The sequence below is a fragment of the Agelaius phoeniceus genome, chromosome 1 (assembly GCF_051311805.1).
Source record: "Agelaius phoeniceus isolate bAgePho1 chromosome 1, bAgePho1.hap1, whole genome shotgun sequence".
Lineage (NCBI taxonomy): Eukaryota > Metazoa > Chordata > Aves > Passeriformes > Icteridae > Agelaius > Agelaius phoeniceus.
In genome coordinates, this window is record NC_135265.1 from 30,199,428 (window position 1) to 30,224,619 (window position 25,192).

General features: G+C 35.1%; 1 protein-coding gene across 3 annotated transcripts in view; it reads right to left on the reverse strand.

Moving 5' to 3' along the window:
• CRPPA (CDP-L-ribitol pyrophosphorylase A) overlaps positions 1–25,192 on the reverse strand; it is a 257,787-nt gene that overhangs the window by 203,957 nt on the left and 28,638 nt on the right. For all 3 annotated transcript variants that reach the window (XR_013181409.1, XM_077175584.1, XM_054635357.2), the window contains exons 4-6: positions 15,569–15,673; positions 8,215–8,260; positions 113–210 (exon numbers count right to left, since the gene is read on the reverse strand). Coding sequence is in view for 2 of the 3 variants with exons in the window: in XM_077175584.1 (XP_077031699.1) it covers positions 113–210; positions 8,215–8,260; positions 15,569–15,673 (249 nt within the window). In the remaining variant the exon portion in view is untranslated. The remainder of the gene's footprint in view (positions 1–112; positions 211–8,214; positions 8,261–15,568; positions 15,674–25,192) is intronic.

The following is a 25,192-nucleotide window of genomic DNA, read 5'->3' on the forward strand; positions in this document are numbered from 1 at the left end:
TGACACAGGAAGTCTCAGTTTCTGTTTTCATTATTAAAACCCTTTCTTAGGAGTAGTGACAACCAGAAAATTAAATTAATCAGACAGTTGAGAGCCATAGAGTTATACTTACTTTTATTTGGCTTTTCAGAGATTCAGGAAGGAGAAAACCTACTTGTGCAAGAGTTTCCTTCACATTGGTGATAACACAAACTTGTTGTGATAGGTTGTCTGTGGTCAAGAAAAAAACCTTAGATTTCATGCAATAATAAATTAATCCAAATTACTAATCTGCTAAACATTACCTTAAATCCACATATTGTGTTTCTTGACAGAATATTTTCAACAGCTGTAAATTTAAAGGCTACAAGGTACATTTAATGTAACTATGTAATTTATATAATATACATCTCAAAATTCAAATCATATTTTATATTATTTTGTACAACATGAAACCATTACATTAGGCCTGCCCCCAAAGCCCATTTAAATTTATTAAAAGATATTTGTTCAGGTCCATATTGACACTAGATGACAACCAAGAAAACTTTTTGAAAATTTTATCCCTCTTATCACTTCAACAGATAACTAAATGCAGTGTCAGAAATATTGAGTAAATAAAGGGGGGGGGGGGGGGGGTGGAAAAGAAAAAAAAAAAACCCAGGAGATAGCATAAAACCCATTCTCAACAATATATACTAAAAAGTTGCCAAAAAATGAATTAATGAATTAATGATACTGTTTAAGGAGGCAGCAGATGTAACTGTTCACCTCAATAGCAAAGAAGTTGCAAAGTTGTGACAAATATCTTGGCCTGGGCAACTTCCTAGATCTTTTACTAGGGGCAAAATACAGTATTTTGTTGCTGAGGAACAGCAGTTTCAAGTTATTGCCTGATTTGTTCCACAAAACCAGTATTTCACAAAATTAGTAAGTTCTCTTGTATTGACATCAGGTTTTAGATTCAGTGAACATTTTCTTTCTTTAAGCCAACAAATCAAAACTCAAGTCTGAAACTCCGAAGTCTATTTAAGGCCTTTATCCTTTAGATGCTGAATTAACACACAGAAAAACCACAAGATTCCCAATACTTTTGGGATGGCCATTCCATAAGTGACTAGAATTTCATACATGTAAAGTCTAATTATTTTTAAAGCAGACTTCAATGAAACTCCAGAGACAGAAATATACCAAACACCACCACAAAATAAATTAGGAGTGAAAGACAAGAAAAATTATAAAAATATGGGGTAACTGGTCTTCAAACAAATCTGGATATAAACAATATGTATTTGTTGCATATGGAAAGTTATTTCTATAATTACATACCACACAATAAGTTCAATCAGATGCATAACCTCAGTAGTGCAGAAACATCTCACTTTCTTTTGTAAACTCACAGACTTCTTTATAAAAATAAACATAAAGACCTGAAATTTAATTTTAAAGCTGCTGTAGAGTTAACACTATTGGAAAGTGATTTGTGATTTTTAAGCAATTTTCTGTGACCAGGAAAAGTGATTTAACCACTGAGAATTCCAAAAGATAATTAGAATAATTTTTTGAATCATGGATATTTATTACGACCAATATTTATAATGTGACAACAAAAATACTGGTGGCAACTGAGTTTGTATTAAGTTAGCAAGACAGGGAGGGAGGAAGAAAGGGAGAGAACAATAAACATCTGCTTATAAACCATCACAACCAGATGGAAGTGAGAATTAAAAAAATGCATGGCCAGTTCTCACAGGATTGGAAATCAGAGGATACCACAACTGTGGGAGAAATTATCTTCCCATAGATTCACTGGGCAAAAAAAGTATACTGAACATGCATCACAGTTGGCTTCTACTTAATAGAGAATAACTTTACAGTCTGAAAAATGGGAAACCATATTGAATTAATTTCTTATCAGCAGAAAGAAACTAATGAGTAGATTGAAATCAGAGCAAGAGCCACTTGAATTTAGTACTGTACACAAAGTGCAGATACAAAATAGATATACATAATAAACCAGACTAGCATATCAGATTTCAAGAACTCAGACTCCATTGAACTAAGTAATTTAATGAAGAAGGTCAGATTGGAGCTATTACAAAAATTCACATGTGGAAGAAGGCTGTGGAATCCAAAAAGGGACCATAACTTAGGCTCAAACAGTTCTTTTTAAAAAGAAGTCTGTAATCAACAGCAAGTGTCAGAAGTATTCTCACAAAAGACTGCTCAAAGGCTGCAGCTATAAAAACCCATCTCACTACTCTTTCCAGCCCTCTTAGATCTCTAATTTCCTGTAATATAAATGAGAAAGGAGAGAAAAAAAGCAGTGAGGAGGCAGACTGAGTTTAATAAAGAAGAGAGAAAAAACAAAGAAGTGTGGAAAACTGTATTTTTTATCCAGAGAAAAAACAAAACATTACCAAGGGGAAAGTGTGTTAATAAAGTAGGAGAACCTTAAAGTAATGATAATACAAACATTGAAAAGATGCTGCATGCTTTTAAATGATCAAGGAAATGAGTAAAGGAAGTCTGGAAAATCATCTTTTATAAAATCATCATAGTAAAGCAACAGTTCTGTTCTAGTTGAGGTTTGAAACTCAAGTGCCATTTAAATCCAAGCTATTTCAAGTAGTCAAAAAAGATCCATATGTTAATTTAGACTTTGCTGCATTGTGGGAAGGACGACTGAGTGGAGCTTTCCTCCCCAGGACTGCCTGTGTCCCACTTCTGCTAAGATGATGGAGCTCTGTCACTCAGTGTAGTCACACTGAACCCAGTGAGCACAGCTGGAGTGCTGGCTCAAAACTCCAGGGATTCCATGAGCTTTGCTGCCTGCCAGTAAAACTCACTGTATGCAGCATTTCATTCCTGGTTTTCAGAATTCTGCTTGGGTGAATGAAAAAGATATTCTGGAAAGCCATGACATGGCCATGTCACAAAAACTTTAAATACTCAGCTAAAAACATTTTGTTTTCCATTGGACCCCTGGATAATTGAAGCTGGAAGGGACACAGGAGGTCCCTCATTTAAACTCCTTCTCAAAGCAGGATCACCCACAAGGTCACTCAGCCCCTTACTGCTCTGCCATACAATCTCTCCAGGAAACCTGTTCACTGCTTGATTGTCTGTCAAGGGTGAAAGAGGTTATTCCTTTTATCAAGCTGGAACTTCCCTTGGTTGAGTTTTTGTGTTCCTTCTGTCCTCCCACAATGAACCACTGTTCTACTTAACTACTTTCTGCCATAATTTCTTTTTCTTCTTTTCTTCTTTTTTTCTGCCCAACACTTTTTTTAGTTGTTTTCTCACTATTACATTACATATCAAACTCTTTACCTTGCTTTGGCTTCATCTACTTATTTAAACTTGCTGTCTCCCTGGAAAATGCCTCTTGCCAACACACATCACCCATTTACTGCCAGCTTCATTCCAGCTGTACCTGATAATGCAGTAGTGTTCCCTATTCACATGGATCACATTTGATCCCTTCCAACACTTTTAACATACACTCAGAGCATAGTTTTTGCATTAAATAAAAAATAGTTTAAACCTTGCACTGTCAAATTTAAACATTAAATTTCCCTATCAGGAGTTTTCTTCATTAAAGCTAAATTCGATACAAGATTTCACAATTTATTCCATCAAACCTATTTTTTTCTACATCCAAAAACCTAATTTTCAATTTCTTCACACCCTCCTTTGATATGCTGAAAGCTTTAGATCACATTATTATGCAGCAACACCTGCCACAGTCTTTATCCTAGGATCGTACCCAATTATAAATTAAAATGTGTTCATGTTTATGGAACTACCATAGTTAGATGATGTATTAAGTGTACTCTGATGGAAGACTTAGAAGTTTACCTTGAAGAGCATGCCACAAACAAGCAGCAATTAAAATAATACTTTGTTTGAATAAAGATAATAAATATCATATCCTAGAGAATTAATACCATAAGAAAAAAAATGCATCTGAATGGCAAATAGGTTTTAGCCTACAGACATAAATTTTTTTCTCTTAATTGCATGTATATGTGTGTACATACACTTGTTTTTGGAAACATGCTTGTAGCACACCACTCTTAGTTTGCTATTACAATTCCGATTATTTTGGAAGCACATCCTAATCATCAAAATGCTTTTGAAGTTTGCAGTGAATTCCAAGTAGTAAATTAATTTATCAGAATTCCATTTGCACTTTCTACATAGCAATGGCTTGACTGGTTGGGAAATTCAGTATGGTTTCCTCTGGCATCTTTAGAAACATCTTTGTTACAAGATGCTACCACTAAATATAAGAAAAATTAAATAAATACTGCCAAGCATTCATTCACGGTTAACAGAATAGCTGAAATTGTTAATTGAGTAATATAGGTAACCAAAAATATCTAACCATTTTTTTGTTGCTGTTTACCCATTCCCCACGTCTCTGTAGCCACAAAAACTAAAAATCAATCTTGACACTGACCCTAACAATATTAGTAAAGAGGAAAGAAAGGGCCATTTTGTGGTAGAAGGCAAGAAAAGAGGGTTGTTTTCACCTGACAGTAGCTATTCCAAGGAGTATTCCCCACCTGCCAGTCTATTTCTTTGGGTCAGAGCTGAGAACAGCCATTTGTTCATGAGCATGCTCATGAAAATGCAGATAAGATCTCTGCTAAACAAGGCTTATCTCAATTTTTATTTTTATAAACAGTCACATGGTTTCTTCACAGAACACAAGTCATAATATGTAGCTCACAACAGCCATAAACAGTTTGAAGGCATTACAATATTTTTCTTGGCAAAAAAAAGTTCAAAAATCATCATTTTATCTGCATCAACAGACACTTCTTTAGCCAAATGTGAGGGTAAATTATCCAATCTGCAAATGCATACTCTTGTGAAAAAGTAATTTATAAAGTAAGGCCCTTGATAAAAGAAAAACAAGAAGGAGGAGGACAGAGAGTCAAACTGTAAGTTACAAACTTCTGAGAAGCACCATTTAAAGTTTACATGTTGAAACTAGAGTTCAAAGTTATCTACCTCGAGGGCAGTAATCCTAATGGAATTTTTTTAGGATGTTTTGTATTAGCCTGATCTTAACTACATTTCTAGATGAGTCACCCTTATTGTAAGACAATGTTTTCTTACTTCAAGACTATTAAAAATAGGCGTGTACCACCTTGTCTGCATACTCTACAAGTTTATACCTGCTTAACTAAAGAAAAGCATTAAATTTGCTTTTTACAAAAGTTATAAAAGAGAATTGAGGAAGTCAGGAAACTAAAAAGAAATGTTTTAAGAAAACAGTCTCAAAAGAAAAATAACTCATTAGTCTATTTACATCAGTGAAATGTTTCTTTGTGTTGCCTTGAATAACAATGATATGCATGCATACAATATCCAAGGTAAAACAAATGCATGTGGGGATGTATGTTTTTCTTACTTCCACCTGAGTCAAGTTCAGCAAGGGAGAATTTGTTGAATTCCCGAGGAAAACCAAAAGTTTTGATCACTAATAAACTGCAGATGACATAAAATTTGGAATCGTAGTCACAAAATTAAATGTGTACACTCAGAAGTTCTTCATCCATACTGAATTCATCCAGAGATAAAATGTGTATCCAGCACAGGTAACTTAATAACAAACAAATCAGCTGTGAAGACTGAAACACCAGTGAGGAGCAGTGTGAGGCCAGAGCCCTTAGTACCCAGCACCCTCCCAGGTCATGCATTCAGCTTCTGGGACATCTCTAGAGGACCTTGACAGCATGCAAGGCAGCATTTAGAGAGCTGGTATCTTGCAACTCTACTTGACAGTCATGTAGGACATCCCCCTGAGGCACTCTACATGGCACAAGAAGTGATAAGCAAGAGCACATCACTTACACAAGAGCATGTAGTGATAGGGCAAGTGGGAATGGCTTCAAAATGAGATTAGATTAGATTCAGATTAGATATTAGGAATAAATTCTTTACTGTGAGGCTGGTGAGGCACTGGAACAGGTTGACCAGAGATGTTGTGGATGCCCCATTCCTGGAAGTGTCCAATGCCAGGTTGGATGGGGCTCTGAGCAACCCAATCTAGTGCAAGGTGCCCCTGCTGATGGCCATGAGCTTGGAACTAGATGGTCTTTAAGGTCTTTTCCAACCCATTCTATGATTCCATGATTCTACAATATAACACCACGTAGTGGGTTCTGGACTCTCAAGAAAAGCAGACACTGTGATATAGTCAATTACCCAGCGTCTAGGAAAGGCCTAACTGAGCATGCCTAGGCCTGTGGGATGGTTGCCATTCTCTAAGGTGACCTTTCCTTGAAGGTTTCCCATAGGTGCAGCACAGCATAACAGAACAGAGCTAATAAGATTTCTTCTGTAAAACTTACAACCATAAGACAAAATGATGCCAAACAGGGGTACATCAGGATGATGCTCCAAAGGACAAAAATATATTCTCCCCTTAAATATGGTTTAAGCGTGGAATGAATTGTGCATAAATCATCTGCCTAATATTAATTTACATGGTTCAACTGTCCACTACCAAAATAATTCATGCTATAGTCACCAGAAGGTCTGAGATTTTAAGCCTTTTGAAGGGCACAAAATAGATAAGGTACAACTTTCAAATTGCTGTCTTGGAGGACTAACAGTGCCAATTCAAAACCCCATTAAAGATAATTAATGATGTAAGATAACTCTATTATGCAGTGTCCTAATTTGCTATGAAGGATTCATTATACTACTTGCATAACGAGCAAAGAACACGGACAGCTTCTGCTTCCTGAACTCATTCAATGCAGCAAGAAGCAAATCTAAACTTCAACAATCTTAAAGTACAGATTGTCATAGAGACCACCATAATAAGACTACTGTGGTAACTGAAGCAGATATATTGCATGCTGCCACGGCAAAGGGACATTAGATAAGTAAAGGGATTAGCCTGATTGACTACCATGAAGGTCTTCATTTTTACTTTAAACTACACAAGCTTTTTATTATAAGCAATAGCTGAAAAAGATTATACTGGCTTTAAGTAATAAGAAAGCTGATAACATGACATATATATATATGTGTGTGTGTGTGTGTGTGTGTGTGTATGTGTCTATATTCGTGTGTATATATATATATATACAACAACGTGTGTATATATATATATATATATATATATACAACAACGAATCTCCTTTAAAGACCTATGACATTACTGAAGCCCTTGTATACACAGGAGCATGGAAATTCATTTGGATAAAGGTTAGTTTTGTTCGAAGTTTGTAATTTTTTGATCACCGAGGAAGAGTCTGGCTCCATCTTTACTGGAACCCATTGCTTGTCAGAACCAGAAATTTTCAGGCTTTCCACTTCTATCTTTTTGATTTGTGCCTGAAAAATTCAGTTAAGTAGTTGTAATAATGCATGTAATATGAAATATTTGCCCACTGTAATAACAAGACTGAACAACTAGCCAGTCACTCTCTGTGACCTCAATAGCACACAGGTTTTCCTCTGATTTCCTTAAATATTTCTCTGGAAAGGAAATTTTAATCCAAAGGGAAGTCCCTTTCTCTTCATCAGTTTCTGGGGTTTTATCCCTCAGTTCTCAACAAGGAATCTGACAAAGGTCTCCTGAATCACTGCCTATCAGTTTACAATAACTATCTCATTATACAGTATTTGAGAATTCTTCTTTCCTACATTGTTTTTAGAGTGAGTCCACCTAGATAAAGGCTAAATCCAGTCTTAATGTTAAACTGGTATGAAACCACTGCCATCAGGGAAAAAAAAAAGGTTAACAAACTGTTCAACAAAATATTTATAAATTAATGAAATACCTCGATATCACATAACTGCTATATCAATTTAGGCAACAACTGCCTGTATGTAAAACAGTGAAGAGCCCTAAAGAGTTAATATTTAATTTTCACTGTACTATGTAGAATAGAAAGACTAAACATATTCAGAATTGACCTGCAAATGAAAGAAAAAAAATTGCTTATTCCTTATAAGGCCCTTCAAAATTAATCTCTATTCGACTGTAATATACACAGCTTTTTATAAGGTTCTGTATTCTGAGAGAAGTAAATAAAGATAAATATGCCTAATAGAAAGATATCAGTAAACAAGCTAAAACAACTTGCCTAAGCACATTTTATCCATCATATAACTTTTCTTAAAGACATTTCAAACTATCACACACAAAATTCCTAATTAGAATCAGGAATATGCAAACTGACAGTCACAAGGACAAACACGTACCCTTAATGATTGATTCAGCTGCATACAGATCCCACTTGTAGGTCACCTAAAGGACAGACAAGCCTCATTAGATTTAACACAGCAGGAAGGAATGTAAAACCAATAAAACAATGCCCTGAAGGCAATTCTTTACATTTTAAACACCATAAACAAGTGATATTGTCAATTTCTTAATTTTGGTAAAATATCACTAGCAATTTATGAGAACAGAGGTTGCAAAAACTACTGGAGACTTGAGAAAACCCTTTTCCCAAACACTTGAGTCTGCTTAGAACTCATTTGAAATCTAAAAGTATTTTCAATCCTTCGAAAAATCATGAAAACATGATAATGCATCTATTTTTTTACACATCCATTCTACTCTAATTTTACTGCAAATAGATTAATTTTTAACAGGACTTGGGAACAAATTTTTAACAGGACTTGGGAACATTGACAGCCAGGGAGAAACCTTGTTATTGCTTTTACTAATATAGGTGCAATCTTTCAGTAGTGCAATACCATTACTGTTAATGAGAGTCCAATTAACCAGTGGGAGTCAGTGAGACTACAAGTAAACAGTGTGAGCTTTCAGAGAATTGATAAACATCAAATTCTTCTTGAAGACATTAATCAGATCAAGTTAGATGAACAATAAGATGCTGAATATTTACTTGGTACTTGCAAAAACACCCTTCATAACTGTCTTTATACCCTCCTGATGGCTGACAGTCACAATAATAGGCTTTGCAAATAAAATAATAGAGAATTAAAGTCAGCATCTACCCAGGACATTAGCAGTCTTTGCTAGCAATGTCTTCACAATGACAAGCAGTGACTTGAACTGACACGAGTATTAAATATTTGTATTTGTTTTTACCGTAAATTCATTTTATGCTAGATAAAATTTTACTGGACTTTCTGAATTTTTCTTTTCTCTTGAGTCTGAATAAATTTTTTTCTTTCTTTTTGAAATGAACTGAACAGGATTCCAAAAGCTTTAGTGCTGCAAGGTAAATCTTTCAGCAGGACACCACTAACAGTAGCAGCATCTTAGTCTCCAAGTGATTACTTGATTTTTAACATAAGGATTCTTGTAACCACTTTCCTTTCAATCTCATAAATTAAGCTCTATAGTCAGACACAGATTAATAACATCTCATGATTTCCCCAGTGCATTATATTCTTTTAAAATGAAAAACTTACTTACTTCCCTACAGTTTGTCCTGGAGGAGGAGGAGCCAGAGAAATCATCTACCCTGATAAATCTTTGGAGTCTGACTTTATATACAGACATGTACATTACTACTTACTGTTGGGAAGAATCAATATCTTGAAATTAGATTTAAGGGTAGAGTGAGCAACTGAGTGACTGACTTTGCTGCAAAGTTTCTATACACCAGATTCTACAGGGCCTTTATACTGAACTTTCAGTAAAGTGAATCAGATTATAATCTCAAAACCTACCAAAAAACAAGACTAAAGTCTGTTAGAAATGGTCTCACACCCTAATATTTAGTCTCTTTGAGGTGCAAAAATATTTTTAAACAGTCTGATCTAAAAAAGTGATAGGTGCAGTCTTCAAGAAAACAACACAGGAGAATAAAAACTTAAGAATAAACCTTTAAAAATCTCTTCTGAAATTCTGAGACAGATATCAGTAAACGGTTTGTTTTCTAGACAAATAAATCAACAAACACCATATTACATGCTTCATTTGTAATTCTTTCCAAATCTTTAATCCTATAAAATAATTTCAGATACAAGCTCCTGTAAGTTTCGTGAAAATTGCAGAGTTCACAGAAAAACTCTTCCAGACACCATCTGCAACCATCCCTTACCAGTCAAGGAGAGAGAATTTATCTACACCTCTTTCAATTTGACTAAGATGTTAAATTCAATTCCATAAATGTTCCCTATTTATGACAGTTGCACAGAGCTTGAGCCCATATTTCTCCATAGCATTCTAGATGCACTTGTAATACTTGAACATCTCTTTTCTAATTTCATTTTTTTGTTTCTCTGACATACAGTATCTTGCCCACACACAGTATAACCTTCCTATCCTCTGGGACGCCTATACCACATTTAAAGTCACTGCCTTCCAAGAACAATTCAGTAAATATGACTTATACTTCATTTGTTTTTAACATCAGTTCTTTATATTTAGCTGCAATGAAAAGCATACTCTTTGTTGAAAATGTTTTCTAAGTAATCCTTATAAATAGGTTACTTCTCATCAATTATATTTTTATTGACAGATCCTTAAATCTTTGTCTGCAAATTTTATCAGACAACTGTTAAATACCTTAGAGACAATAACAGTTTCTGCAGAAACTGGTGAGAATTATCTTTCAAAATATATCAATTATCTAATTTTTCATCTATTTAATAAGGACTAGTACAATTACAGTCATCCTATTTTTAATTAAGACGTCATGTAGTAACAAGTCAAACTTCTGCCAGTTGTAAGTTGTATCAGCACTACCATCTTTATCAGCCAAGATTACAGTCTTGTAATAAAGTCTTGAAGTCAATTTCACAAAATAAATAAACTCCATGTTGGCTGACATTAATTACTTTAATCCCATGACTCTTTATTGATCAAGTTTTGCCTGTAGCAGTGCACCCTTTTGTTCTGTTGATCAATATCAAACTCACAGGCTCCTAATTACTCAAATTCTCATTTTTCATGTGAAAATATTAATTTTCATTTTGTCCTCTTGAACATACAGTGATCCAAGATTTTCAGAATATTATTGCTGCAATCCAGCATATCACTAGGCCAAATATTAAAACTCAACACAAATACCTCACATTCACAAAATATGAAAACATGACCAGCTTAAAGCAAAGGCAGAACAGTCTTACTTATTAAATATCTCTATTTTCTGTATAATTAACAGTCTACTGTACTTTAATAAAGTCTCAAAAATCAGCAGAGGAGTTTGTTTTTCTGTGTGCCTTTTTTTGTTATTTGTCAGACTACTACAGACTACTACCTAGGAAGATGTTGTTTAGAAGTTATTCCCCAAAATTACTTCCATATGATGTTTAAAATTCTTCTTCAAACTGATTTATTTTGATGGATGGTTCAGACTTACAAAAATGTACATTAAATGCAAAAATACAACTCTTTACACAATAAATACAAGGTTATGATCACACACACACACACAAATGTACTGCATTTCAGTTAAATGAAGTTTTTCCCTCTTATACTACAACATTGTACAGAGCTCCTTTGTATGAGATAGTTTAGTAGGATTAGAAAATAATCTGTTGTTTTTTAAAAATAGTGAGGAATTTTCACTCTGTCAACATTGTCTATAAATCTGTCTCAATTTTTAAAAAGTGTTATTATACTGAATTTTTTATCTACAATCCACACACACACACACACATTAGAGTACAACAAACACATTCTGTTAGTTAATTTTTAGACTATTTAGAATATTTAAAGTAATTTTACTTCCAAGGTATCAAACACAGAGAAACTGAAAATGTGGTGTTGATAGAGACTTGATGTTTCTTTTTTTTTTTTGCCATCCTGATCCCAAGTATCTTATAATTAGCTATGTAATAACTATCTTTAAAATAGAACTTATGAATATTTATAACACTGAAGTAATTTTAATTACTTGGTTGTTTTCACTACAAAAAATTATTTTAATTTTGTAATTTGTTCCCAGAAAATAAAAAAAACCTATCTTCTGCTTTAGCTCCAACAATGACTTTGAAATGTTAATCTTCCTAATGTACAAATGCTCAGGTAGAATAATTAACATTAATTCAAGAAGATAATATATAAACACACACAATTTTCCACACCTTTGAGTCATTTAATGTTATGCAGGTTGTGCACCTCATGAATAAACTGAATTTTTACAAATATCTGATCTGCTCTTTAAAAATTCATGGTCCACATAGGATGAAACTGGTTTTTAATACTCAAACTGTTAATTGACTGCAGTCCTTCTGCTATGCATCCTCTGAAACCTCAAATGAACAATGATTATTTATTTCAGTTCTTATTTATCTGGATAGAACATTTCCTTGCCTTGTGTTGAAAATATAAGACTGGAGCCAATGAGAGAATATCAGTCTTTGGCATATGAAATTTCATTTAGCTCAGCTTTAAAAACCTATCAGAAAATAATAACAATATATTACAAATTACAGTATTATGACAGCTAAGGAAATAAAATTGTGTTTCTGAGTGCTGATTAGTAACAACAATAGTTCCAAATCATTTTTTAAGCAAGTACCATTGAGGAAATTGTAGTCTTCTGCCTTTTATGAAACTGCAGACCAAGCATGACTGTTCTTTAATGGTACTGCTCTAGGTCACCTGCCAAACACCTCAGTACAGAGTGACCAACACCAGATGCTATTCAAGAAGGAGCTGTTCTGCTCTGTAGGCTCTAAACTGAAATGAGTATTTCCTGCAGAAAAAATGTAATATTTTACAGACTGTCATTTTTATGCCTCCCACTTTTAATGTCTTTACATGCCACAGAAGACATCAACAAGTTTTAGCTACAAAATTAGGGCACAGGATGCGAGAAGGTACTTCAATGGCCTGGCACCAGCATCTTTGTGTTCATGTGAAATATTCACTGCTCTGCACTGCCTGCAGCACAGTGCCTGCACATAAATGGGTGCTCTTGCTACTGTCACACTGCACAACACTGTCAACACTGAGACTGTGCTGGGTTGACTTTGGATGGATACCAGGTACCCACCAAAACTGCTCTGTCATTCCCCTCTTCAAGTCGATAGGGGAGAGAAAATATAACAAAAGGCTCATGGGTCAAGATACTGGCAGGGAGAGATCACACAAACCAGACTCAACTCAGGGAAATTAGTTTAATTTAGTTTAATTTATTACCAATCAAATCAGAGTAGGATAATGAGAAATAAAACCAAATATTAAAACTTCTTCACATCACCCCTCCCTTTTTCCCAGGCTCAAATTTACTCCCAATTTTCCCCACCTCCTCCCCTCCAGTGACACATGGGGATGGGAAATGGGGGTTGCAGTCAGTTTATCACACAATGTCTCTGCTGCTCTTTCCTGCATAGGGAGAGGACTTCCCTTCCCACATGTTATCATTTTCCAAATGTTTATAGGCCTCTTTAAAGTCCAGTGCTACTGCATGGATCCCACATGCTATAAAGTTTACAGCATCAGGATGTTTAACTTTTTCATAAACAGTGTTGGAGGTGACACTGACACTTCAACAAGTCCCTTTTATAACAGAGATGTGCACAAGTTCAAGTCCAAATGAAACTGGGGACTGGTTACTAGTGCTATTCTTTGGGGCCTGATACTGGGGACAATACAAATATCTTTATTAACAACCTGAGAAAGGGGAAATACCCTCAGAAAACTAGTAGATGATAACAAATGAACAAGTATCCATTCAATATGCTCAAGGATCCAACAGTAACTTTGAAGGATCCTGAAAGCCTGGAGAAAGGAGCCAAGAGAAACTTTGTGGTCTATAACAAACATAAACACAGAATTCTGCATCTGGGACAGAACTACCCTGGGCAGCAGCAGTCCATGCTGATGCTGAAATACAGAAAACAGCTTTAGAGAGAAGGAGCTTCTGGACAAGCTGAGCATGAGTCAGCAGTGGGGAGCAGTGGAGAAAAGGAATCCAACAGGGCTGTATCAGTACAGAAGTAGTACTTATTACAAGTAATATGGGGATTATTCCCCTGTATTTGGCCCTTCAGAGAACACTCCAGAGTACTGCTTTTAGCTTTGGGCTCCCCAGTACAACACACAGAGGAACAGGAGGAAGCCAGTAGAGGGCAGCTAAGATGGTGTGAGAGAACTTAGCTTATTAAGCCCAAATTACAGGAGATGGAAGGCAGGGAGGGTTAATTAATGGCCATAGTGAAGAATAAATTGGACTTTTCTTGCAGAGCTTTCTGTTGGCCTTTCTTTCTTTCCCAGTGCAAGAGGGATTGAGGGAAATGTTGATGAAATATTATGAAAAAAGTCCCCATAGAAGGTGATACTCTTTAGAATTGTCTTCCCCAGAGAGCCTGTGAAATCTCCCTTCTTGGAGATATTCAAAACTTAGCTGGACAAGGCCCTGCACTGCCTAATATAACTACCCTGGTCCCACTTTCAGCAAGGTGTAGGACTCGATGACATCTATCTATTTCATTCAGACTTTGAATTATTCTGTCATTCTAAGCTACATTTATCAGCTGGAAGCCAGTAGTATCTACAGATAACAAAGAACCAGATGAACACGCTAATGAGCTAAATGAGCATTAGTGGTGTATTTTGCTGCCTTTCACATAAGTAGCATGCTTTGCAATGCAGAAGATGAAACCATCCAAAAAATTGTGTAATGTAAATATGCATGACATAATCTGTCCCTCAGAAGACTAAATAGGAAAACAGACCATATGCTGTTTCAGAACGACTATATATCCCCAACAAGAAGTTCTGTATGCAACCAATGCAAGTAAATTTTGCTGTTGAATTGCACAGGAAACTTGCACTGCAGATTCAGGAAATTGCCTTTCTTTTTTATGAAAGATTTGAAGATTTATGGTTATACTGTTAGAAATAATGTCTCATTGGAGGAAATTCACTGTTAAAGACAGATGCAGTGATTTGAGGTGCTTCCAGCTCCTTCAATGTGGTAATGAATAAAATAAAATAAATAAAATAAAATATAAAAAACTTTAAAACTGCTTGATGCAACAGCTACTAAAAATGAATAATGTCCCACCATCCACATCAATGATATGCAATACTTTGAAGTAGGAGGGACATATGCTTTGGCACCTCTACACACAGCTGCTCTGTCACTCACCAGGAACCTACCAGATTACCAGACAAGGTAAATGATGCTTAAATATATGTAAAAGATTATTTGAAGAAGTCTTAAATATTACAGCGTTACTGAATGTAATGAGCCACTCTAAAAATAAAATTGTTGATAGCCAGATCTTTGCCATGAGAAAAAAAAAGTGATGTCCTCACAGGAAAAGTGGAGGAAAATAGACAAAAGATATAGAAATAGCATGAGAAAGCTCATATCATGAAAGAAAATTCTTAGTTTTGGAGATTACAGATTTACAGATTCTCAGGTCATTCAAATACCAAGATGTTTTTCCTGTTTACAGGAAAATGCTGTCTTCATTGATTATCTCAAGTAACACCTGTCCAAGTCTCTCTACAATAATGAGCTCTAAAAAGAGCCAAGAAAAAACCAATTCTGAAAAATGAAATATAAAAGCCTAAATTACAATTGAAAACACATCTGAATTTTTATGGTAATATGCAAATTTTATTAATTTTAAATCATATATATATATAACTAGATATTATTATTGTCTTTACCTTCCAGAGGTCAGCTGTTCCTTCAACAAGTTTGGCATTTGTTTTACAGTATTTCAGAGCCAGATGCAAACATTCAGTTCCATAATCCAGGTCATAGTCTGTACACTGTAGTAATTAAAAAGAAAAAATATACTAAATTAGTCTTAGATACTTCTAAGCAATAACACATTTTCTTTCATTAATGAAACCTTACATCTCAACAGTCCTATCCACAGTAATACATCTGTATTAGGCACATAGGTTCAGCATGGATCAGAAATAAAACTGTTCCAAGAAGCTTATGCCAAATTGTGGCTATTCAGCAAAGTCCTACAGAAGTAAATAAACACTTTATAAGCACAGATTAATTCAGTTAGGTGCTGCAAGTACCTTGCTAAACCTTTACATTGTTAAATAAATGAATGAGAAGTTACACGTATAAAAAAATTCTTGCTGGAGTTGAGAGAGGCCTCACTAATAGACACTACTGACCTTCCAGTGACAAACCTTAAGACTACAGGAATAATTAAATAGATGTAGAAACATGACTCTTCAAGTGCTGTTTTGGTTTTTGCAGCATCAAAAAAGGGATGGTAGTAACTAAGAACCTCCATATTCCTTATGTGATTCCCTCTATCTTTTTCTCCAGTTATCTGCACAGAAAACAGCAGTCCCATGCTGCTACATGAGCCTTACTGATTTAAAAAAAAAAAAAAAAAAACAACACCAAACCACACCAAAAAAAGGTATTATTCTCTTGACACATCCTTCCCAAGCAGTTTGGCTTCCTATTGATACTGATTATAAGAACCTCATTAAGGAAAAACTGAGTAGGGAGAAGAATATCCTGAGCCAAAACACAGGTGAAAAAGCAGGAACTGGGAGCTTATCAGTCAGGACTACCTCAAGATGAATAAGGAAGTTCTACTCTATTTTCATATTGCTAAATTAGCAGTCCTTCCAGAAACACAAATTCCATGTAACAAGGGTAACTAAAGATAACATCTTTTATTTTAAAAAAAAGGAGGTATTTGAGATCACAGGCTGGCTAGCCCACTGTCCAGTCTCTATTTCAGAGTGAATTGTCAACAATAAGTAATAATGAATAAGGCATTAATATGTTCTTACTTTCCCAGAATGCTCCCTTTGCCTCATATAAAGCTATTATTCTGACTTCAGAAATCCCTATAATAAAAAGTCCCTGAGGGACACACTGAACCAGAAGCAACTGCCTTAACAGCACTCAGTGAATTACAGGAAAACTAAATTTACCCAATTATTTTTTGAATAGCAGTATTTTTTAGCAACTGCAGCAGGGAGTATATCATTCATCACTCTTTTCATCACATGCTCTGTTATTCTGACAGAAAAACCACCTTCTCAACTCTTCAAAATATTCCACCACATCTCACATCTTTCCACAGATAAAGAGATCAATATCTATTCAGTCATTTCATGTGTGGAAACTACTTTAAAACTTTGACCATCCCTTTTGCCCTCCATTTATCTACACTTAACTATGAATTTTACCATAATATCCTTCTACAAACCTTCTCAGTTAGCCCTCATCACTACTATGAAGAAAAAAAAATGCACACCTCCACTTCCTGTTTCAAATTGTTTATGAACAAAATAACTGCGGAAGTCTCAGTACACACCATCATGAAATTCCAGTGGTGCTTTACTGCAATGAAAACTGGTCATGCACTTGACTTTGTTTATTATCTTCTAACAAATAATCTACACAGTCTCAAATCTTTAAATTTCCTTCAAGAGTCTTCAGTAATAGCTTCTGTGAAACATTAATGCACTTAGGTTGTTATCACCTCAATCAACCTCAAACAAGTTGCCAGTGAAGTCCTTAAAGAATGACAATTAGCTCTGCAATACATAACCTTTCCTTTACAAACAATTTCACCATGTCAAATTTAACCACGTGTCTACAAATTCATGCTTCAAAGATACTGTGCTCAGTAGTTTCCAGTCTCCTCCAGGATTCTAGAAATCAAAATTGTCAAGCATGTAAAAATTTCAGTGGATTAAAGAACCAAAAGAGTACTGCAATACAACCTGTCATTCTATTAACTTCCTGAAGAAGTTTATTAAAACAGATGAAGAAAATTTTTAGTTTCTATTCTTGTTTTGTAACGTATCAGTGAAATTCAAGAAATTCATTGGCATTACATATCTGAATTGCAATACACACAGACATCCTAGAAAAAAACATAACTATCACTTTTATATTATTTAAATCAGTGAATTCTGACATTTTAGTTTGCCAGCCAACTTAGAAAGGTACTTTAAATGTTATCGCTCTTTACAGATTTTAGCTTGAGTTACAAAACAAAATGGACACAAGAACATAGAGTAACTTAAAAAGGAAAGAATTTCAAAAAAACACTTTGGAAAAATTTTATATTAAGCAGAAATTTAAATAAACAGGATACAAAAAAGGTCAATAAAGAAGACAAAGGAAGGGGGAACGCTATCTCCAAAATACATAAAAATGCAGTGATCCCTTAAGTAAAGAAGAGATAACGTGCCAGTAAAATCAGAAATGGCCTAGTAACTTTCGATTCCAAATATTTATTACCAAAATGTTTCCTTCTTTCATTTTTTTTTAAAAGCAAAATTTTCTGGTAGAACACAAAAAAATTTCCACCAATGTGAACAACATACAGATTAAAAAACAAACCTGCATTTTTATTTTTGCTTCAGAATGGAAGAGAAAATTTCAGAAATAAATTCAGCTGTGAAAGAATTTACTTGAAATATAACATTTTTAAATATATGGGTAATTAATGCAACTAGGACAAAACTAAGCAATTCCAACTTTTTAGCAAAGTATTAATCACAGATAATTAGTAGGGAGTGGAGAAGTTCCATAAATGGGCTAAGGCATCTTGAGCATATTGCTTGCTTCAAGGGATGAAATATGACACAAAGCAAAGTAATAATTAAAAACATATTTCACTAACACTTGTATATCATGACATTTACCACTCTAATTATCTGTAATTGTTTCAACCTAAACATATTGTCAGTGTACTGTTCTCCAAGTCTGATACAGTGATGTCAGAGGAGAACAATGAAATGAAGTAGCAGCACAAGGCCAGCTGTTTATATACCATCTTATGCTAAACATCTTCATATGTGAAATTTTAAATCCATATTTAAAGTGCAGCATTCAAAAGCTTCTATACTGCCCTAAGAAATTCAGCTAACAAATTAAGCATTATTAGAGAGCACCTATAAAAAAAGTCCTGCATCAGGCACAGCATCACCAGCCAGTCAAGGGCAGGGATTGTCCTGCTCTGCTCTGCACTGGGGTGGCCTCACCTCGAGTGCTGGGGGCAGTGTTAGGGCACCTCAATATAAAAAAGACACTAAACTATGAAAAAGTGTCCAAAGGAGGGCAACAAAGATGCTGAAGGGCCTTGAGGAGAAGCCATATGAGGAGGGGCTGAGGTCACTTGGTCTGTTCAGCCTGGAGAAGAGGAGACTGAAGGGACATCTTATTGCAGTTACAACTTCCTTATATGAAGAAGCAGAGGGGCAGGCACTGATCCCTTCTCAGTGGTGATCAGTGACAAGACCCGAGGGAAGGGCCTGAAGCTGCATCAGTGCAGCTTTAGGTTGGATACTAGGAAGTGGTTCTTCCTCCAGAGGGAAGGAGCAGGCTCCTCAAGGAGCATCCAGCACCAAGCCTGGCAGAGGTCAAGAAACATTTTGACAATGCTCTTAGGTGGTGGGACTACTGGGGATGTCCTCTGCAGGGCCAGGAGTTGGATTCAGTGATCCTTATGGTCCCTTCCAACTCAGGATATTCTATGATTCTACAAGAAAGTAGAATCAGAATATCCAGAATATTTCTGAAGAAAATTCTTACTGACCCAGGTACACAACCATTCTCATTCTAAGTCTTCTGTATATAATTCAGTGTACATCTAGATTCAACTAACAGCACAAAAATCTGTTTAAAACTCTTACCCTTTCTAAAGCCCCTTTATTACTGAAAGCCTTTTTAACATAAGTTTGACAGTGTACAGTTAACTGAACTTGACATGCACACACAGTTTTGTGAAACAATAGACATAGTTTAAGTTTCAGACCACAGATTTGAAATGATGGAAACAGCTGGAAATATTGGCACAAAACATATGCACAAAAGAAAGAAAACATAATAGTTTAGCTCTTTAAATGACACAGAAGGAAATATGTTACTTAAAAATGCTTTGTACTGTTGAATATTCAAGGCATTCTAATAGGTAGTTTTGGGGACACTTTTTTGTGGTTAGTTTTTTTTGTTTGTTTTCCAAGAGTGGATGTTTGAATAAAGTGGTACAAGTGGAATGAGATATAGATTTTAACATTACACAAAGTCTTCTTCCTCTTCTCCCCAAATTTGTTTGAAAACATTTTAAAAAATACTACTACTTCCTAAAATGCAAGGTATAAACATAGAATAAGAGGTTATCTCCCTGGTGTTTACTAATAGTCCATATGCTTACTTGTTTCAAATACAATACTTTGAACTAAGTTACTGTATCTTTATATGGGAACTGGCAATCATAAAACAGAACCAGCACAGATAAAAAAAAGGTTCAATACAGGACTGTTATTTTCTTATATTTTCATCATTCCTTAGTTTATAATGACACAAAACAATATTCTTTTATGCATGAACTGAAAGAAAATTTTCAGATATGCTCCTTTACACAGGTATCTTTAAAGCCTGTGTAGAGCCAGCATTTTCACTTCCCTAACCCCTGACTGTGTAATCTTTAGCACTTTTTCCACTCTCAGCAGCGTATCTATTTTATTCTCCCATGAAAATCCATTCAGTAACAATATCAGAACACTTGCCCTTAAAATGCATAACTAATCAACAATAGCAGAGCTTTAGGATTTTTCCAGATCCTGGCAAATCAAGTTTCCACTGCTGAAATGCCAGAATACATCATGAACATTCATCACCGGGAACATTTTACTGAGTTAAGTAGACACAAACTCTCACTGAATCTGAATTGGCCTATTTTTATAATATTTTATAAAGATTTTTTTTGCCATGCTCATTACCATTGAAACCAAAAATTGTTGAATCCAACAGTGGATTTGCAGAAAGTGCTCTGCCTATATCAATATGCCACAGCTAAATGAGAGACAGCAGAAGCAGCAAACAGAAGGAGGAAACGTGAATGAGGAAACATTGAGATCAACACAAACCAGATTATCTCATCTCTGCAACTATTTTTATTGTAGTTAATTATTAAAAATGTTGTGACAAGCATCCAGATGCAGTAGTAGTGAGGAGAACAAAGATACAGAAATTTACCCCCTAACAGAATTAAGCAAGCCTTTTTTTATACAGATCTGTATCTATATCCCAAAATCTTTCAGTGCAGTAACTGCAAGTGCATTTCCTGCACATGCCATGATTTCCTGGCAATCTGCCATTAAACCCCTGAACACTTCCTGTTTGCTATTGCAATATTTTGGTACTCATGCTGCTTCCAAGTACACTAAATATATACACCCATATTTTAGTTACAACATGAAGAAATAAGAAAAGGGCAATAATCTATGTGACAAGAGTAGTAGTCAAAACACTGTGTTAGGACTCATTGTTTACACTTTTTAAATTATCTTGCAAATTGGAAAAATACTTGGGAAACAATTATTTGGACAAGACAAAGACAAGAAAAATCTTGCCCTCATGTAGAAAATACAGATTATTTAGGTTGTTCTAAGAATATTTGAAGATGTAATTGCTCACATTCTCCCAATAAAGAGATTTCTAAATACATCACATTATAAATTTAAGAAACCAACAGATAATTTAATCAAGGCTGGAAGCAAAGGCGAGCCAAATTCAGGCCAAGCTAAAATGCATTTTTAAATTTTAAATTTTTTTAACAGATAAGACTGCACTTGGAACAATTTACTTCAGAAAAATCACCTCTTGAATTGTGCAAGATTATAAATGGTCCTTTTCCTTGCCTTTCAATACACCAAACTGTCAATAACAAGAGATTAAAACCTCTAGTTTCACTTCCTTGTCTTCTCTGTTACTCTCAGAACAAGCAGCAGATGTCAATTTAGGTGGGTGGTCTCCCATACATGGGGTACCAGGATCCCCACTCAGCATTCAGCATTTTCTGAGCCTGTGCCAAACAGGTGATTCTCATGGATACAGGACACTTACCAGGGTAAAGCCAGTAACACAACAGTATTCTCATAATCCAATCTAACTTCCAACTTGAATATTTGCATTGTGTCTTCTTAACATACACCTTCCAAATTATATCTGAAGACAAAATGTCTTTTCACTGCCATAGAGATGCCAAATTTCACCCATGGAGTGGAAGCTTTGCACCACTGCAGCAAATAGTTCCAAGAGCTAATATGTGAATTTGCAAAGTTCTTTGAGATCCTACAGGATGAGGAGTGACATAAAATGGAAGTAATTATCCCATTAGCAAAAACTCTTTTTTTTTTCTTGTGCAAGGCATTAGAATCTCTCCAAACATTCTTGTGGCAGAATTTAATTAGGGCAAGGTGGGGATTCAGACAATATCCTGGCTCTACCATTGTTCCAAAGAACTAATCAAGTACAGAGCTATCTAAACTAGAATAGTTTTCTCCAGACCACCAATCTAGCTTCACTTTTTGAATAAAAGAAAGCATTACTAACAAAATTTCTTTTAGCATATTTACTCTGAAAAGTATTCTTTAGAATTGGGTAGGCTTTAAGGATAAGAAAAAAATATTTCTTCCTCCCTGCTCCTCAGGATAAAGCTGTCAGGTTAAAAAGATGCTAGATGGAATAGCATATCTCTTTGGAAAATATCTCAGAGTTACATCCTGCAGAATATAAAAATTAGGATATTCATTTAGGTGAGGTTGACAGCACTGTAGTTAAAGTCTGCATGCATCAGCCTGACAATGAACAGGGAAAGGCAGAACCTCTGCAAAACTGCCTTATTAAAAAATTAGCGCCATAGCAATTTTGTATCAAAACAAGAAAAAAATTACCAGCTATCAGTGTTCATTAAATGGAACAGAACTCAGGTTCTATTGAAGTTCCAAATAAATGATTTTTTTTAAATGTGACTAAAACAAGTCATAAAATCAAAGCTAAAATGGACCGCAACAATAAAAGGGTGCTGTTGGTAAAGTGAAATTTCTCATGTAAGAAGAAATAGATTACCTTCCAACATTTAGTAGTACACAGATTTCCTTGTCAAACCATTATATCTAAAATCCTAATGACCTATGAAAAATCAGAAAGGCTTCCTTTTGTTAGATTATTTCATATGTTTGGATTGTATATTGGAAACGTCACAGATATTTGCCATCTTCATACAAGTAATACACCAATAATTAAAACCAGGACTAGGAATTTCAAAAAACTATTCAGCTGAGTATCTAGCTTACTTGGACCAACCAAGTAGGCAGTTACACTAAAACTGTAATTACCTGTTATATAGGCAGATGGAAGAATGCTGCCTTTAAGACTGCATACAAAGAACATTGGTTTGTAGTACTGTCTTCATACAAATCATACTGCAAGATTACTCCTAGTTTAGCCAGCTCTTGCCTAATTCACAAATCACTTCTTGATTCAGTACTTCAGAATAACTTTAATGAAAAGGAAGAATACCTATAGACACAAACTAGAATGCAGAATTAGGACAAATACAATAATGATGTTACATAGCGTATATTTATAAGACCTGAACACATAAACATAAACTACAAAAGTAAAGTGGGTGACCAGAGCCTGGGAATGTGGAAAAGGAAGTGGACCTACACACACACACACAGAGCATACAGAAACTGCAAAATCCATTTGAATAAGAATGAATTTTGAATATAAATTACCATCCTTACAACACAATACACTTAATAAAAGATTCCTGATGCTTTTTTATAAAGACAAAGGCCAAGAAACAACCCAGTACAACTTACGATAAAACATATATATTCTATGCACTATTTGTCATACATTTCAAACAATGGTGATCTCTTTTTCAGACTTTTACACTACAAAAATGAACAGATCTGACCCATACCACTAACTCAGGACAGAAGAGAATCAGAGAGAAAAATGATCCCCAACTGAATGCTTACAGGAGATAAAATATTAAGTTGGTAAACTTTGGTGACAACTTACATGCCTTGATATACACAAAGTTTCGTGTTTGGTGAATGTTAAAAATAAAGGTTGAGGTGCCTTGAAGATTCAGATATCTTTAGTCTTGGCAAGTAGATGAGCAGTGGTTTTTTCAGGATTCCAGCACTAGAATAAAATGCCCAAATTTTGTCTCACTTATATCTTTATCCTTCAGTCCTTTTTCTGAATCTGACCCTTTCTCCCAAAGTTGCCAAGGTTTTAGTCAACAATTTGTCTACTACCGTTCATCTAATCGCTTCTTGCTCCTAGCAATAATAATTTGACAGACATTGATGTTTTTAACAAAGAATGAAGCCACAGGAAAATCCCCAAATCAGTCTAGACATTTTGCCTCGAAGGACTTTGCCTGACCTATGCCAAAATATTGCTAAACTGCTACAGCTGACTCCACTTCCCTGCTACAGAGAATACTAAAATGCTTCACACATGTTTGAAAAAGAATGCCAGCAATGTTGTGCCCTTTCAAAAAGTACTTTAGAAGTTTACAAAATCCACATGGAATACACTCCCTATTATTTACATACATAAAAGACAATACTTTGAGCAAATACTTTTACAATGGCCCTAACAATAGCCAACTTCCTTTCTTAGTCTGGCAAGACTGTTCTTCCCTGAACATATCTAGGGGTTTGTTAGAGGAGAACCATTTAAGGATTTCCTTTTCTTCCACTAATGACCAGGTTGGACAGTTCGCAGACTATCTCTTATCCCCATCTCCACCCGATCCATGGACATCTTGCAATGATTTTTTTGGGGAGTGGAAGAACATCTGCCTCCCAGAATTCAGCATCAAAGTATGTGAACAATTCTCTCTGACACACTATTGTTTTGTATCTTGTCATTACTATGTTTATATATAGCTGTTCTCTCCTATGCAGGCAGATGTTGTAATGGGCCGTAAGTAAATGTAATCCCTTGATATTCAAAGAGTGGTTAATGTTGGCTATGAACAGATACACTAATTCACTGTAGCCTCAAAAAGTACTAATCTCTACATATTTTCTACACAGATTAGATAGAATGCCTGAGATCACACTGATCTGTGTGGATATCTGTAAGGAGGTTACAGACATGAATCAGAGAAATGTCTTTAAACATGTTGAAGCTCATTCTCCTTCAACGAGTATTCCTGCTTCCTGTTCCTATTTTTTTCACTTCAGCTTCATTGTTCTGATTAGCGAAATATAAACGTCCACACTCTGCAAAAGGTCTACTATCAACAGATGATTACACTAACTATATATGTAATACAGACACCCCACCCTCCTCAGAAAGTGTGTCATTCTTGCAATAAATTTCCACAGGTATAGCAGATCTTGAGGAAAATTGTAAGATAATGTATAAATGATCAGCAGAACAAAAATGTGTATTTTTTTATAAGATTCTTAAAAAGCTAACCCTTAATTTTGAATTAGTGATCAGACTTTGCCATACCACTCACATATCAA